Genomic DNA, 18,120 nt, shown 5'->3' with positions numbered 1-18,120 from the left:
TACTAGCAGTCAATCATTTTATTGGCTTATTTATAGCCACAATAGGGAAACTATGCACGGTGCACTTTATGATGGCTGCATTCCACTTAGGGGAGGACCTACTTTGTGCATTATGGTTAATTGCTGGGACGCCTAATGGAAGTGAGCCAAGATTGATACACCAGTGCCTACCCGACTGTGACAAGTCTAAATGTCTACTGTATAAAGGCTAATTCATCTCTCGAAACAAGTGTAGAATAATAGCAGGATGCAGGGAGGAAGAGTATGTATGTGTGTGTGTGTGTGTGAGTTTCCCGATTATCAACACAATAACACAATGCATTTCTTGGGATTCACTACAATGAAAAATACAGGTCCTCCAAATTTATTGCTTCCCTGCAAAAGAATTTCCTTTGCCTCTTGGCCCGACTGAACAAACACACCTCGCTGTCTGAGTCAGCATCTCTTGATTTGCAGTTTGGACAGCAATAGAAGCGATGCTGCCCAAATACCACGCAACCATAGAGATCACTGAGAATGTAGATGCCAAAAGTGCAAGAAAAGGAAGCCACTGCAATTTTTTTTTCATAGCCAGTTTATTTGGTATTTACATGCAGTACATAATTATGAATATACCCACAAATCGGATGCAGAGCTGTGACTGTATGCCTGTAACATTTAGTGAAAGGTGGGTGCAGGAGAACTCTGGTAGAACGCAAAGTTGACACTGTGGAGACTGTTGACTCACTCCCCCAAATAAATGACAACAGTCGGGCCTATAAGAGAGCTCTCACTGTGACCTGAAGTTGTTCACTGCTGCAGAGATTTGTTCGCTCCTAGAAGCAAATCCAAAAAAGCACCACGTGATATATATTTTTTTCTTAATTTTCATATCAAGCTATGAAATGGGTGGAGTCAAAAGGTACGTGTTTTACTACAAATGTGTTTCTCACTCAAAATGACTTCACGGTTAAGAGATTTTTCATTTGATTATATTCCAGAAATATCCTTCTGTACTCACTGTGCTGCTGCTATGTGATCCCAGAGTATCTTTGTACAGGACTTCATTCTCAGAGTAAGTAATCTTCTGCTCTGCATGGTGCAACTGGTGAGATAATGATAACGTACTCTATAAATTAGTCACATCCCTTCTCGTGACTTAAGTTCCTCTTTACTGAAGCATTTTCTCTCTGTTTGACCGTGTTGTGGCTTGTGTTCCTCTCCAGATATATTTTTTGCTCATATTTAGCTCGGTTAGCTCTTCCATGTTGCAGACCTTTATTTATAGCCGACAGATTCTGCAAATTGACATTTATTGGTACAAAGCACTGGTTATATGAAGGATTTATATTATTTTGCCTTCCCTCTTTACAGTTTGCATTTCTTATCTATATATGAGGACATGCATCCTGTCTGTGGGTCTGTATTGCAGCAGTAACACTGCAGGTTTATGAAGCCCAGCTGTGTCTGTGTGTGTATAGATTCAACAATGCACTAAAGGCTCAGCTGAAATGCTGCAGTTTCAGCCCTGAGCCATGCATTTGAACGGCATCACGTGATCAATACAATACCGGAAGAAATTGTTGTATCTGAACCATTTATTCAAACTTGATAAAGACCTTTACCTTCCGATCCAGATGTGTAAAAACAGGCAAATCTGGAGCTCAAGTGTTAAAGAGGAAACCACACACAGTCAGAGACAGCCTAATATTTATTCAAGGCAGTGGTGCAGCTTTCCAAACACTGAGCTTTTATTATCTCCCCTCAACACACACACACACACACATACTTTGACTACTAACAGGCTGCTTTCTTTTTTCTGTCTTGCAGCTGTGAGATTTTCATCTCAAGTTGGTATTCATTTGGAGCAGCAGTCCATGTGCCCTCAGGTCAGCATCGGGGAGGATCATTTCCCAGGTGGATTCATGACATATTACATATAATGTTAGAGGTCGACCTAAAAATAAAATGCAGATACGGTATATTTAGAGTGCAAATAGCCTAGAGCATAATATAACTGCCAGGAAAGACATGTAAAAAACAATATAATGTATAGCGTGACACATTCCTTGCAAAGAGACATTATGGGCACACTTTTAAGAGCCTAATAAAATGAAAATATGCAGCTATATGGCATTTATCGTGCACAAGAATCACCTCCACAGCCTGAGGGACTGTTGCCAAGCCCTTAGAGAGGATTTTGTTTTCAACCACTCTTCTGTGCCTGCACCCTCAGGGTTTTATATCATGTCCCAGTTCCACATCGCTGAGCTGGCAAGAAGGGACACTGTTAAAAAGGTTGCTGGGCCATCTCCTCGGGATGCTGCGTATCAAATAGGGCCGGCTTTCAACTTCAGAATCAACACAAGGTAAGTTCAGGTGGTTAAAAATGCACAAGTGAACACCGACACCTAGTGGTTAAGACCCAACAACACCGTTTACCCTGTCCATGGTCCTGAATGTGAAATATTGATATTTTCTTAGCCACCAGATTACTTTTTTAACACAATTTTAACAGTTGCTGCACAAATGTGACATTTTATACGCTTAATATAATCGTTAGACTTACAGAATAAACCCTTCTTATGACTATAATGGATGACATAATTCGTGTTTATTTCATAGCAGTTTAACACATAAATAAATCCCTAATGGATTATTGATTTTTATATGAAGATGTCATTTGGGGGTTTAATAATCCTTCATTTGTGTTTCAGATCTGCTTATCCACTGGGACTGCCGGAGGAGTTTGTTTTTGTGGTCGTGCTGCGCATGAGTGGCAACACCATTAATAAAAACTGGAATATCTGGCAAATGCAGGATGTAAATGGACACGAGCAGCTGGCCGTCAGACTCAACGGGGAGTCCAGGTCTCTGGAGTTTACCTTCACGTCGCTTAACGCCGGGAGGCAGACGGTTGTCTTCAGCCCCCTGGGCTCTCTCTTCAATGACCAGTGGCACAGGGTGTCACTGGAAATCAGCAGGCAGTCCGTGACCCTTTTCGTGGACTGCGTCATGATCGGTTCCAGCAGTATTACACCCCGACAAAAAATCAGTTTGGACGGCTTCACATTGATAGGAAAGCTCAAGGACAACCCAGTCATGGCGGTTCCGGTACGTCAACTGAAGTTCAACCACTTTCTGACCTACAGATAGCTCAGTCCACAGTAGTTTATATTTTATTTGTTTGGGAAACTGGAAGCGTATGGAATAAAGTTTCACAAGCACTAAAGACAACATTAATGACCTGCTTTTATTTTGTGACAGTCTACTTTCTTTTTAAACTACATCTAGGCTACATCTAAAGAGTGATATATTGTTAGGGCGTGGTATAAATGATACACATATAAGCCTAACTAAGTCATTATTTATAATTATTAATAGCATAGAAATCGTATGCAGGTTACTTATTTTTCATGAAAGCTTCGTACTCATTTTACATTGATTGTTAACCCACATCCTCAAATTTTCTCAAATTTCTAAGATATGTTTTGACAAACAAACATGTAAAAACAGTTTGAATTCACGGCATGAGTTCTTCTGCTCCTGTGTGCATAATTACGCACTACAGTTTCCGAATATTTGGAAACCATACACCTAAGCTGTATGGTGTGGTACTGCAGGATGGTTTAGCCTGCGCACGATTCGAGTTTCTTTCTTTCTTTCTTTCTTTCTTTCTTTCTTTCTTTTTTTTCCAGAACTTGCAACAAATTCCACATAAATCTGAAACATTTCAAACATTTTTCGCTTTAGATATGACTTACCATTTCAATTGTATTTTAGTGACATTACAAAAATGGACTATTGCAGAGCTAGTGTGACACTCTTGACATAAAAGTAAAAAGAATGCAGTTAATAAAAGTATTATTTTTTTTTTTACTCGAACATTTCTAGACTCTCCTTGATTATACACGGAGGACTTCCTCCTCCTTCCCGTCGGGGCGCCCTTTGCAAGCAAACGTTTGGGATTCCCTGGGTTTTCTCACCAGCCTGTCTGGCTAGCCTTCGGCTGTTCGTTCGCTTAAGTCTGCTGTCCCTCCATTCAGGCTTCGCCGAGAAGTATGTGGAATTTGTTGCGAGTTCTGGTGAAGAGCAGGAGTTGTGCACAAGCGAAATCCTTCTGCTTTGCTGCACCACAGCTTAGGTGTATGGTTTCCAAATATTCGGAAATTGTTGTGCGCAATTACGCACAAGAGCTCGTCTTGTGAATTCAAACTGTTTTTGCATTCATTATAACTCCAAGCACTATACGCGTTTCAAGCCCATAGTATTGCTTTCAGGCTGTTACAACATTCATTCTCCAAATATAGTGCTTTTTGCGTTTTATCTTATACTACAGACTGAGGCTAAATTATGGATGGGAACAGCCTCTTGGCGATATAGAGCTGGGAAGCTTTTTGCATACACTGTGTCCCAGGATTATTACGTGACACAATCTATTATACAGTGATGGTAATTAATTGTTTTATTTGGTTTATTTATCAAGTTTGATCTCCAATCAATGCTGATTCACTGCGATGTGACGCGAGCCCGGACACAAGCTTGCTATGACCTCCCAGCCAGGACATCGGTAAGAAAGAAAATAATGAGCAGTTTTTAGATTTCAGGATTAATTTAGACCAATCAAAATAAAACACGATGAAATACTGATTTGGAAATGGAAGTCTGAGTTAAATGAAACCAAACAGCATTCACTTTGTCTGCGTAAAAACAATACATAATAATATATAACACATATTAAGCACAAAATACTGCATGTGCGTAAAGGAAAGGTTATTGTCCAATATTTTTTGTCTTTGTGTTTTTAATTTTTGCTCCACGTGTATTCTCTAAAGCATTTTTCTTTATATATTAATTAAAATGCAAAAATAAAATCGTTTTGGGTCATAGCAGAGGTCAAATAGCCCGCTGATCCTGCCTATTGGTGGTGTCTACAGTGTGGCCCCTCCCAGTGTTGCCCCCCTACAGACCCTCCAATCCCTTCCTGTAACCGGCCATTGTATGAATATACATGAGCCCCTGATGGCTATGGGACCTCGGACGGTCTAGATAGCTCAGGCGGATTCAGTTGGATTGTTTTGCTGGGGGCTCCTTCAACCCGGCAATTCCCAGAGAAAGGACTACAACTTTTGCCTTTCCTGCACAAGGGGAGATCATGGCTAGGGCCCCGAGCGTTAAAGGGCCATTTCTGGTGCTGCTCCTGCAGTTTGTCCTGATTTGCTCCTCTCAAGTAAGACTTATTGTGTTTTTTCTCTCTCTCTCTTTTTGTTCTCTTTATTTGTGGCTCTAGACGAATGTGACAGAGGTGCAGGTGAGTGTTCTCCTAACGCTTTTACCAAATATTAAGTTCCATTTATCTGCAACTGTGGTCAGATGCTGGGATTGTTTGATTTAGCAATTTTATTGGACACTTATCCTGTGTAACTTTTTGTCTGGGGTTTACTTCTTTAACTTTTTTTTTTTTCTTAAACTGTCAAATGCTGATGAATCTGAAGCAGAAATAGTATTTATAGGATATGAGCTATTCCAGTGTTGCACAATGAGGCAGTGCACCTGTTCTCATTTTTCCATATTTTCTGTGTAGCAGTTACATCGTTGTGAGAAAGCACAAAATTGTCAGGACCGTGCTCAGACATTTAAGCAAGCAGTTATAAATTATATGCTACATTAAAATTACTATTATTATATTACACAGAGGACCGATGGAACCCCTGGCCCCCCTGGACCTGCAGGTGTACCAGGAATTGATGGCATTGCTGTAAGTCCTCTCAGTCCTCTAACACTGTCCATATACTGTGGCAAACATTTTAAAAGTATGCCATTTGCTTTCCCTAATGCACTGAATCTCTTTTGTTTCAGGGGGAGAGGGGAGTAGACGGCGAGGACGGTCTTCCTGTAACTATGAAATTTAATAAAATCTGTAGTAATTGCCATTGTCACTGCTTCGTTCTTTCTCTTCTTTTTGACCGGCATTATGTGTGAACCTTTGTTATTAGGGTCCCGATGGAGACGCAGGTAAACCCGGCTCCTCGGGATTACCCGGACTTCCTGGAAATGATGTGAGTGCTCCACGTTTTATATATTTCATACGAGTGATGTTTGCTGCATTGTTGACCGCGGTGAGGCCAACGTGCGATCCTCAAACATGCAAAAGGGGGTGGAACCACAAAGTGCGATCCTCCCACCGTATAGGTAGTGTTTGCACATATTAGTCTTGTACAGTGGCCAATGAAATTTTAAATAAGGAGAGGGGGCGGAGGGGAGCATGGGGAAATAGGTGCAAAAATGTGAGGAATTTATTAAACAGGATGGACAAATCCAAATTTCCTTTGTAACAGGGTGAAGCGGGGCTTGAGTGTAATTAACTTTGGCTCCTTTCAGAGATTATAAAAGGGTTAGGAAAACATCCAAGCATAATACTTATGTGTTAATGATAGACTGACAAGAGGGGTTAAGGGTATAGGTATATAAAATCAGTTTATTTCATCCATAATTTAAGAGTAAAATGTAGTATTTTATGCGTTGTGATTCTCTGCCTGTACGTACAACACACCTACTTGGACTCTGGAAACAATAGGAGCTCTGTTGGCTGGTCACTGTTGGTATCTCCTGTTGAGAATCCTCAGAACAGTGTGGAATGGTTTCTTTCAGTGCACTTGTTTGAAATGAGCCAGAGGAATGTTGCTCTCTGCAGGGTTTGCAGTCTGGGGGTTTTGCCCTCTGCCTCGGTGCAGACCTCCTCTTCTGTGCGCCTGTTAGGGCGAACACGCACTTGCGGACGTCATGGCATGTTCAGAAAAAGACCTCTGATTTCACAGCAGTGCAGAACATACTGAAACACTTTGGAAGAGTGGGTTATAGTTAATGGGCTGTCAAGTTAATCCCATTTATGAATATGTAGGATTCCTCCCACACGTGTATGATTGTGTTACGATGATGATGTAAAACATGGAGATTTATAATTTTTTAAATATAGACAGAGGGAGGAAAAGCGTTGCCTGCTGAGGTAGGAGGTATATTTAACTTGCACAGGTTTTTTATCCGAATTTCAAAGTCAAAATATGTGAGCACTGGTTTCTTTGGATGTGATAATTTAGCTGGTTGTCTCTCCTCTGCAGGGTTTGACCGGCCCCGTTGGAGATCTTGGGCCTGACGGTCCCACCGGACAGAAAGTAAGTGACTAATGAGCCTTTGCTTTCCTGCTCCAGACACTGTCAGTGAGTTGGTGCCAAGCTGCTGTCCAGTCTTTTGGCATGGCAGGAGGAGCCGCAGTGCATAAACCAATTCCTCGTGACAAATTAGACTTAATCCTGCAAGTCTTCTGTGTAATCTCCGTGGGGCATGAAGCCCCCAACATCGGTCCCCATTAGGCTAAACGCTGCTGGGTCAAGTGCACCCGGCTCAGTCATGTGATGAGCCGGAGGAATGTTAATTTGGACCATGTGTAGGCTCACAACAGCTCAATTTTACCTTTCATTATGTGTGTCTCTGTGTCTCTAATATGTTTGTGTCCGTTCTGTAGGGTGAACCTGGAAAACCTGGACCTCGTGGATCAGCTGTGAGTAGCATTTCCTCTTTAAACAATCCGCATTATCACATTTGGATATCAAATAATCTCTGTATATGTCTCTTTAGGGTGTTGGACCAGATGGACCCCCTGTAAGTAATTTGTTTATGCTACACAATCAATCCTTAAACTTGATATTATCTGGTCTTTATCTGTTATTGTGTTACTAATGTTTAATACCTGAAATGTAACTTTGAACAGGGACCACCGGGGCCTGGAGGACTTCTGGGTGAAGTGGGAAAAGGCGGACCACCTGTGAGTAGAAACACAGAAACAGAACCTAAGTTAGGAAATACATCAAATAGTATCAAATCCTAGACGCACTGAAGTGGTGGTGAGTTACTGCCAGCCAGTCACAGAACAGATGTGTTTGTCTTCACGTGGTAGCTGTGATGACAAAAAAAGTGACAGGTTTCATCACTGATACCTGTCAACAGATGATTTAAAATCATATTATGGTCCATGTGTACTGTATCTGCACTGTAATGCACGCCACTGTATCATGTAGTGTTGACAGAAAGAGATGTGATAAATGAAACCTTATTAGTTTTTAGACATTTTCTAGTCAAACGGTTGACAGGGTGGATATTTTATACGTTGTATGGACATTTTAAGAATGACTTAAAGCTAGAAAATCAACAAAGAATATGAAAAAAATGACGTTTAATCAAAAAAGACTATCTTGGGGATTATTTTATTTGTATTCCACACATTTATGTTACATTTCACCATGTCACATGATAACTACACATGCCTAGTTTGTCCTTTCAAAGTTAAAATAATCTATTCAGTTTCCCTTGAATGGTTATTTGCACATAGACGTCGGCTGCCACAAATTATTTGAGTGGCTCTATTATTTGTTGAAGTACTGCATACATTTATTCACCGAAGACACAAAAATAGCTTGAAATGTTGTTCATCAAAGTTCTAGTTGTAAAAGAGATGTGCACAGAAAGTGTCACTCTTCTCTCTTTACTTGCTAGTGGTTACACACAATGCATTTAGCATCCTTGTAGTTTGGACATATTTATATCTCTTCCCACAGGGGTCCATGGGTGTGAGAGGGCCACAGGGACCACGTGGACCAACGGGGCCCAGAGTAAGTGACAAAGCTTCAATTTTGGTCACTAATAAGAATTACAAATCAAACAAGAAAGAAACGTGATGCATCCATTGAATTAATGTGTTCCTTATTGAGCCAGATGTCGGCAACTTGAAACTTGAAAGTAACTTGTATTTTCTCTTGATTTCAGGGTGCAACTGGGATGCTAGGCAGTGCCGACCTGGTAAACAATTTTTTTCAGATTATTATTTATTTATTTATTTATTTTTGTAAACGATGTCTGACTTTTAATTTTGTTGTTTAGTGTCCCAACTCTTGTCCACCTGGAACCCCCGGACATCCTGGCCTTCCTGGGATGAAGGTGATTAAAATACTGTCTGTAAAATCACTAAGTTCCAACATATAGAGTGTTTAATCGCTGCTTCTTTTATTCTCTGAATGTGTCCAGGGTCACAAAGGGGTAAAAGGTGAAGCAGGGGAACCTGGCAAACAAGGACACAAGGTAAAGTACCTTACATTTATGTTAAACATCCTTGGCTGTAAACTCAAAGCTACTGTAGGTGTTTCCAGTCATACGTAATGGTATAGACATTCCAGCACATCAACACAATCAATTTACACTCCTGATGCTGCATAAATAGTTGCTTGAAATCATAAATCTCTCTCCACAACTGTCACACATGCCACATGAGTAAAAACAAAACAGTGCATGACTTAAACTTTAAAAAAAGGATTCCCGACACCTTTGAGACAAGTATTATTGCCGCTGCTCTATTTCAAGAGGAAGCGATACAAGCCTGTGTGTAATTCCTCTGACTCCTGGCGACGCATGGGGGATGATTTATTTGAAATGATGTTCAAGCACAACTACCCTCTCCCTGTAATGTGTCCACGCACTATATAAATGGAAATGAGCCTGGGCCTATCTCCCTTTATCACCCCGTGCCAGGATATGATTTACTGTCAGTCTGAGCTGCGTCCCTGAGAATGATTTTTCTCCTTCAGTGAAAGTTGCATTCAAGGCACCTTTTGCCTGCCTCCCGGTTTACAAATTCGCAAATATGAAGATATTTACAGTGAACAACAGACAGAATAAGCAAATGTTGCGCCGGGTTCAAGCGTTTTATTTCATGATAATGAATAAGTAAAAGCTTCACTTTTGAAGTTAACACAGATGGTTCTCCTGTAATTACAGTACATGTACCCATCTTTTAGGGACTTAAACATCTGTGACAATAATCAAAGAGTGGACATTTTTTTGAAGTCATCTTTTAGACATTTCTGTAAATGATTCAGCAGTCTGTCTGATTTTTATCTTCTTCTTTTTGAAGAATAAAAACTTTGTCCCAACAGGACAAAATGAGTTCTGAACGCTTCGTCCCGTGATCAAACAGCATTAAAACTAATTTCTCTCTTCCTCTATGGTGCAAACAGCTGCTGGCCTGTTTCACTGCATTCATTTCTGTTATGCGTTATCCTATTTGATCATCCTTTGTGTATTGTTTAACAGCAAGCTCTAATACATGCATTTAGAAAAAAAAAAAAGAGATTGCCTTTTTAACACCAGAAAATGAGCGCAGCTTTAGACATGAACTGCTATCTGCCTTAACGGATGCGCTCCTCCGGGTCTACCACAGAGGCTGCATATAAAGCTGGATAATGGTTATTTGGAGTTAAATGCTTGTCTGCCCCTCCTGCAATCCATTAAAAAGTGAGTGTCCGCCTCGTTCTGCTAATTAACACACAGTGGATAAGAGCAGCACGCTTTTTTTTTTTTTTTTTTTTTCAGTTTCTGCAAATCAGAGGTGCTGATGGGGAAGCCACTGTGTGTCAGGATGCGGCTTCAGTCTCATAAAATATATCTGATTGATTTTAAAACTTTCCTTCTCTTTTCTCTCAGGGAGAGGAGGGAGACCAGGGGAGTCCAGGGGAAGTCGGATCACAAGGACCAACGGTTAGATACTAAACCTATTACGTGACATTAAAGTCTTTCAAGTTGCGATTCGTTCTTCTCTGCTATTTTGTGCTGACTGAGGCTCCCGCTGGATCCGTTTGCTATTTCAGGGACCACAGGGAATCCGTGGAGCCACAGGAATGATGGGCACCAAGGGTGAGATGGTAAGAGTTTCTACAATTTTTAATATTACTCTTCACGATCTCCTTCCAAACAGGTTGAATTCAATGACAGTGTAATTTGTCAGTACTTTAAACAGATTATCTTAATAGTTTTGTTCTCTGGCAGGGAGCTCGAGGTCTTGATGGAGATCCGGGTCCCCAGGGGGTCGCAGGGGCAACTGTGAGTCCGTCCCTCGATACAAAAGCAGCATTTACTTTAATGTGACACATAAGAGCCACATATAAACCAATGCATTATTTCAGGGGGATCGAGGCCAGAGAGGCGTGATGGGTGAGTCCGGGCCTAAAGGTGAAACGGTAAGTAGACATGAAATTACAGTAATCATCACCGGGTATTGTTCGTGTAGCTGTTGTGGACGGACTAAAACGTTTTGTTGCTTTGTTGTTCAGGGTGTCCAAGGGCTGAGAGGAATCACAGGGCTTCCAGGTCCCAAGGGAGAATCTGTGAGTGTCTGATCAATGAAGAAAAATAATCTGGTAACTGTCAGATACAACGTCTGTGAACGATCTCTCCCTTTATCACCAGGGTTTACCAGGCGTGGATGGTCGTGAAGGTATTCCAGGGATGCCGGGATCAAAGGTGGAGCATCAGTTGTACCGTTACTAATGCTTAAATACTATAATATGTAGATTTTTCTAAAAATAAAAACAAGGCTTTGATATTTGGCAGCAGAAACATGGTTTCATACTGTCTTGTTTTCCTGCAGGGAGGCATTGGGAAACCAGGCGTTCCTGGAGAGGTCGGACTTCAGGGGCTTCCTGTGAGTATGACCTCTGACCCCAAACTGTCACGACTGACTCTGATTGGATTGCACCCGAGTAAACCCGTCAGCGGCGCCTCAAAGCACTGCGCACGCCACAATACAATACTGCACCAACAATCAAACAAACAATACATTTTACAACCTATTTCATGTGGGTTTTATTTCGAGCAAATAAACCACGAATCTTATCACATGCAGATATTACACGGAGAGGAGGCAAAGCTGGGGGAGCTCCTCGGGCAGAAGTTTTTCAAGTGCTCTAATCCGTGATTTGTCTCTAATGAGAATCCCTAGGCAAACATTACTGATGCAGGCAGCCTCGTGAAACATTTTATAGGTGGAAAAGTCTGATTCAGATACAGGGAGGGTGCACCTTTATTACTTTAAGCTTATTTAGGTCGAAAGCTTGAACAAATATATTTTTAGCCACCAAACCTGCCTTTGTCCTCTGGTGTTTCTTACAGCGAGGTGCGTTTTATTTTAGGAGTAACACCTGCTGCTAGAAATATTTCTCATTTGTTGGAAAAATGTGGTCTTTTTTGGTATTGTCGTCTAAATTTGTTCTCTGTTGTATTTTTTTTTTTTAGGGTTTGCCCGGCGTACCTGGACCAAAAGGACTTAGCGGATCTAAGGTTGTTTCCTCGTCACTGAATGTTTTCCACCGTGTCTTCTTGAATTCATTTAAATTGTTAAGATATTTAAAACCCTGGGTGCTTCTTCACAGGGAGACGCTGGTCAGTCAGGCCTCCCTGGAACAATAGGATCAACTGGAAAACCTGTGAGTTTGAGCGGGAAATATTGAAACATGGATGTGTTTAATATCGGTTGTGTCACGCTTGTCATTTTACTGTCACGCCGCAGGGTGAGCGAGGAGAGCAAGGGGAGGTGGGACCTGTGGGGCCGATCGGTGAGCCGGTGAGTACTTTTCCTGTGTTTCCGGCTGCCTTTGCTTTTATTCAGTCTTGACTTCTCTTCGCTTTCTTATCGTTTCCTCTTCTTCCCTACAGGGAGATATAGGAGAGCAAGGCCCTCTAGGTCCAGCTGGCAAGCCAGGTGCAAGGGTAAGTTATAAACACCTGAGTTTTACACCGCAAATAAAATAAACTTGGATTTCAGCTGACTAATTTAAATTTATATGTAGCTTTTATGCATGCTTTTATTTTGAAATTATATCCAGCCAGTGCACATGCAACTATCTCCAGCAGTGATAAAGAGAAAATGACGACACAGTCCCAAAGAGAGCCACCAAACAATAATAACCTTTTCTGAATTTGATACCATGAATGGAAGAAAACTGAAAACAGGGAGCCTGTAGCCCTGATCGTTGTTTCACAGGAATGTCCCGGAGAATAGGCCGAGGCTGGATCTCACATGAGGTCTATTTTCACAGTAAGGGGAGACCGAGCAGTCGACTGAAAGAGCTCTCTGTTCTCCTGGCATTCCTCAGACAGTTGGTTGGTGATCAAAGGCAGACGCAAACAACCCTGAGAGAATAAGAAGCACACACACACAAAAAAGTGAATCTGTGGACGATACACAACTTTTTAAATTCGAGTTACTTATTAAAACTATTTGAGCCATTTCGACACTGTTGAAAAATATAATAATTGTCTTTTAAAGGTTTCTCAACATATTTTAACCCTGCTTTGGTGCTTACACTCACAATGTGTGCATGTTTATTTGTCATAGGGACCCAAAGGTGACCCCGGTCTTCCTGGTGTCCCAGGTCCTCCCGGCTTGCCTGGAGTGAAAGGAGAGAGGGTAAGAAAACAACACACACAGAAAGACCTGTTCAAATTGAGGACTATTGTCTGACTAGTGAAGACTAATGAAATATTGTGCACTTCTGATTGGCGAGTCAGTGATCTTTCCACTGAGTTAACATGTCTGACTTGTAATTACAGGGAGAACGTGGAGAAGTGGGACCCAAAGGAGAGCAAGTATGAGATCCTGATGCTATATATTAATTCTCTGTTTTAGTAGCCATATACTACTTTTAGAGTCTTCACTCACACATTGTGTCTTTAATAGGGATCGCAAGGTGATGAGGGAAATCCTGGAGACAAAGGGGACTTGGTAAGTTGTTGCACCAGCTGCAGCAATGTGACTCATTTCAGATGTTCAGTTTGACTGAATTTGCCAACGTTTCCATCCTCCCACAGGGTGAAGCAGGAGAACCCGGAGCTAAAGGAGAGGTGAGATCAAACACAGCGTCTTATCACTGCTTTCCTGCAGAGGTAGCTTTGAGAAAGCGTGAGGATCTGGTCTTTACACTTTACATTTATCTGTCTAGGTTGGGAACCCCGGCGAGCCTGGAAACAGAGGTCCTGAGGGAGCACGGGGCCAGCCTGGCATCGAGGGGCCGCCCGGCACACCGGGACCACGGGGCATGCAGGGGAACAGAGGTTCACCGGGAGTCAGAGGTTCTCAGGGTCCCGCGGTACGTCCGAGAGAAAACATTTGAAGGAAGAAGTTTGGGGGAAGTTTATGAAGACAGAATGAGAGAGGGGCGACCCAAGTCACAACTCTGATCTTGAGTCTGAGGCCTCAATTAAAAATAATAATAATGTAATCAGAGCCGGAAGTGAGACCACAGTTATGATTTGTTCCTTATACCCAGTCCTCTCTAATGTCTACGGCTGTGGCTCAGTAGGTAGAGCGGGTTGTCCACGAACCAGAGGGTTAGCGGTTCGATCCCCGGAATGTGCCACATGCCGAAGTGTCCTTGAGCAAGACACTGAACCCCCAGTTGCTCCCAGTGCGTGGCACTGGTGTGTGAATGTGTGTATGCTTGTGTGAACGAATGGGTAGATGTGTCTGAGACTGTAAAGCGCTTTGAGTGCCAATAGGTAGAAAAGCGCTATATAAAAGCAAGGCCATTTCTGGTTGTGAAGTTGGTAGTTTAACAGCAAATCTATATACTTTTATGAGTTTAATTTTATTTTTATTTTCTCCACTAATTTCAGTGGATTTGTACAAGAACCTCACTCAGTCCCCACTTGCAGAAACCCTCCTCTTTCACTCCTGTCTAATCCTTTATTTTTCTTACTGAATTCCCTTTTGTTTGCAGTTCGAAAACTAAAACTTCACAGATCATTGGTCATAGATACCTTTAAAATCCCACGATGGTCTTCGTGTATTTTTATTTGTGCAAAGAAAGCACACTGAAGGAGCAGGAAATGCAGCAGACTCCAAATATAAGATACTCTGGAAATGTTTCTTTCTTTTTTTTCAACTCTCATCCTAAAGTTTTTGCACCCACCAAAGGTTTCAGAACATGTAAACTAAATCCCCACTTGCCCCCGGCTCGCCTGCTCCCTGCATCTCTGCAGGGGAAACAAGCAAAAAGAATGTTTCCCTATTAAGATTAGACTGTAACGGGAGACCCTTTTATCACTAACTTTGCAGGAGAGGAGAAAGTACGCCTCATTTTTAACTTTTAGTTTATTAACGATGTTTCACGGGCCTAGAATTTAAAGAGGACCAAGCGATCTTTCAATTCAGAACAGCAGCGGCGCTGTTTTGATAAGATAACAGCACTGTGGAGTCTTTACGTAAATGTTTTAGACGTGAAATCTGTTATGAAATCTATTAAGTCATCTTTTTTTTTTCGCAGGGTAAAGAGCCAAGCGATCAGCACATCAAACAAGTTTGCATGCGAGTCATGCAAGGTAAGAATTCCTCATTACACACCAACACACAGAGCCGCCCCGCCGCTCTCCCATCTGATCTGGTAAACTCTGAAGTTCAGAGAGGGACGGCCTCATAACCAAAACATGAAATAAGCTTCAGCCTTTGTTTATTTGACGGATGAAAGATTCCTCCTCCGAGCTTTAGAGATGTTTCACTGAAGCCACAACCTCTGTTCTCTTCATTCTTTTGCTCTTACGTCTTCACAACTCATCTCCTGCACTCATGACTTTTTCATACCCGATGTGCTGAAAAATTAATTTCACCTCCAGCAGACCTGCGCTCCTCTGCTCCCAGCCAAGAGTCTGCCTGGAAAAGGAAATATTAAAAAAAAAAAAAGAAAAAAAAAAAGAGCAGCGAAGCAGCCACTGCATGAATTTTCATCGGGAGCCAAAAAGTTGAAATCCCATGCGCCAAATATCAAGGAGCCACGGGAGATTAATATTGGATCCTTTGCTCAATGGACATACATTTTCTGTCGCTGATTGCTTGAAATAAAGAGTATTATCTCCTTTCTGCTCAATTTACTGAAGTTCTATGGGATAAGGTTGAAAAGCAGGAGCGCCTCGGGGGATATCGTGACCATAGATTCACCTCACTCAAGTCCACCGCTCAAGAGCTTCATTCTGAACTCGAGTGCAAGGGCTGTTGGACCATATCTTCTTTGAGAATTGCTTTGGGCTTTCAGAAACGAGCCTTCGTATGTGCCGACACGATCCGTTACAAAGTGTTATTAAAAGTCTATAAGCTGATTTACATCTAATGGTTCGTCGTCTTCCTCCCATTGCGCTTCAACAGAACAGCTGGCTCAGTTGGCTGCTAGCTTAAGGAGGCCAGAGTCTGGCATAGCCGGTTTACCTGGAAAACCCGGACCTCCGGGGCCTCCTGGGGCTCCGGGAGACAATGGCTTCCCCGGGCAGCTTGGAACAAGAGGCCTTCCGGGACTCAAAGGGCCACCAGGGCAGATAGGATTGAAAGGACCCAAAGGTAATTAATATACCATTTAGAGTGCCATGAGAGAGATAAACATGTGATATCTGTCTTAGCCGTATACAAATGCCTTCATTATGTCATACATGTTACAGGTGAAATGGGAGACAGGGGATCCAGAGGGCCCACTGTTAGAGGACCCAAGGGTCAGCCAGGACCTCCTGGGCTTCCTGGTGAGTATATTTTTCCTCTGCTATTTATTTTTGAAAACAATACTCACGTTCACATGCGTACAATTGAATTAGTGACTTGTGATTAGTGTTGTCATCATAGACAGTAGAAAGATGGATGGTGGAATTGCTACTCTAAAGTGGAGCCAAAGCAACTAGAGCTCCCCCTGGTGACTGGCTGCAGTATAGGTCATAAGCTCCATCCCCTCCATGTTAGTGGATGGGACTTGCGTCAAACTAAAATAAACGTTGAATAATTATTTTTTCAAGGATGTTTTCTGCCATTTTAGGTAGTTGATGTAATGTTGATGAATGTTCAAGTGTAAATTTTTTGGACAGTTTTCGTTTTAGTTAGATATTTGACGCTATAGAAACAGGATGTGACACAATGGCGACTACCAGTTGCCATGCCAACCGCTAAAGGGTCCAGTGGGACGGACAAAATTTAAAAACAAGTAGCTACAGTGTATAATCCAACATTTCCTCATAACTGGTGGAGGTAGAGCAAAGCCTGGTATTAATTAAACGAAAACAGGAGTGAGTGTGGTCGGGTCAAAGATATAGCGGCTCAACGTGGCTCCACTCTCGGGCCGTACTGTGCAGACTCTGGCTCCAAAGTCGCAAGATGGCGCCGCCCATATCCCCGGGAAAATAGCATCATTTTGACCAATTCAAGGAAGTGGGGACACGTTGTCCATATTTACTACTGGTCACTATCGGTCAAAACTGTGGTCTTAGTTCATTTTCATTGCCTCAGGAAATGCAAAGAAGGAGGTTGATGCAAAAAAAATACAACTTTGGAATATTTGACTAGGCCTACTTAAAACTGAGCCTCATTTTAGCTTTAGCTGACTCCTTTCTACACAGAATGAGGACTGTACGTTTTGTTCCCCATCACTAACACCAAAAACTAGTTAGGAAGGGATATCCTGAATGTGTGTATGGACAGGAAGAATGATTAGCAACCATAAACTGTTTCATTATAACTATTATGTTGGGATAGACTTGTAAAAGTGTGAACGTGTACTTAGTCTAAAGTAAAATGTGTTTTGCGACCATAGGTGAAGCAGGCAAACCTGGCTACGGTCAGGACGGCCGGGACGGACAGAGGGGACCTCCCGGTGTTCCCGGACAGCCCGGAGTACCTGGGCCCCCTGGTGCAGCCGGTCCCAACGGTTACTGTGACCCATCAGCTTGCAACCTCCAGGCAGGAGCTGCCCACCAGTCTCTGGATGTGAAGGGACCTGCTGGGAACTAAGGGACGCTCTGGCAGAGACAGAAAGACTGTTGGATTATCTCCCCTGAGCACACAACATTTTTCATCCGTTCTTCCCGGGGGCTGTGGTCGACGTGGTGCCTTTGTTCCATTAACCTCTAGTCTTGCGAACATGTTTTTTGTTCCGGCCACATCTCCGTCAGAACGAGCCAGCCTCTTTGAGTCATAAAAAAAAAACACATTTGTTTTTTTTTTTCTTATGTGCCTATTCCGTTGTGTTTTTCTACCTAGATATTTTGATATATTCATGATTGTGCTCATATTTCTGAAATGACCAGAAATAGTTTGTTTATCCCACTCTCATTGTAGATGAATACTCTTTTTGTGCTCTCCATTTGCAATGTTTTCCTCCACTTTCCTCCTAGAACATCTCAAATAATCATCCAAAGCAAATCAGGATCAGGATTCTGTTTGGTTAAAGTGCCTGTGTTAGTCATTGTGTCCTCTGTGCGCCAATGTACCAAAGATAAACCTGCTGAAACCTT

General features: G+C 42.2%; 1 protein-coding gene across 1 annotated transcript; it reads left to right on the top strand.

The window, feature by feature from the left end:
* Window positions 1–5,134: 5,134 nt before the first annotated feature.
* Window positions 5,135–17,723, top strand: col9a1b (collagen, type IX, alpha 1b; the record flags this gene model as incomplete). Its single annotated transcript, XM_084562170.1, has 32 exons — window positions 5,135–5,209; window positions 5,675–5,737; window positions 5,839–5,874; window positions 5,976–6,038; window positions 7,098–7,151; window positions 7,502–7,537; window positions 7,615–7,638; window positions 7,748–7,801; window positions 8,592–8,645; window positions 8,800–8,832; window positions 8,914–8,970; window positions 9,058–9,111; window positions 10,510–10,563; window positions 10,674–10,727; window positions 10,852–10,905; window positions 10,989–11,042; window positions 11,136–11,189; window positions 11,272–11,325; window positions 11,453–11,506; window positions 12,097–12,141; window positions 12,234–12,287; window positions 12,371–12,424; window positions 12,517–12,570; window positions 13,199–13,270; window positions 13,414–13,449; window positions 13,541–13,585; window positions 13,672–13,704; window positions 13,803–13,949; window positions 15,126–15,180; window positions 15,998–16,186; window positions 16,285–16,362; window positions 17,421–17,723. 32 exons carry the CDS (start codon window positions 5,135–5,137, stop codon window positions 17,615–17,617), a joined length of 2,040 nt encoding a protein of 679 aa, XP_084418296.1. The 3' UTR covers window positions 17,618–17,723.
* Window positions 17,724–18,120: the final 397 nt, after the last annotated feature.

The sequence above is a fragment of the Chelon labrosus genome (genome assembly GCF_963514085.1).
Source record: "Chelon labrosus genome assembly, chromosome: 15".
NCBI lineage: Eukaryota > Metazoa > Chordata > Actinopteri > Mugiliformes > Mugilidae > Chelon > Chelon labrosus.
This window is presented reverse-complemented; position numbering and strand designations above follow the sequence as displayed.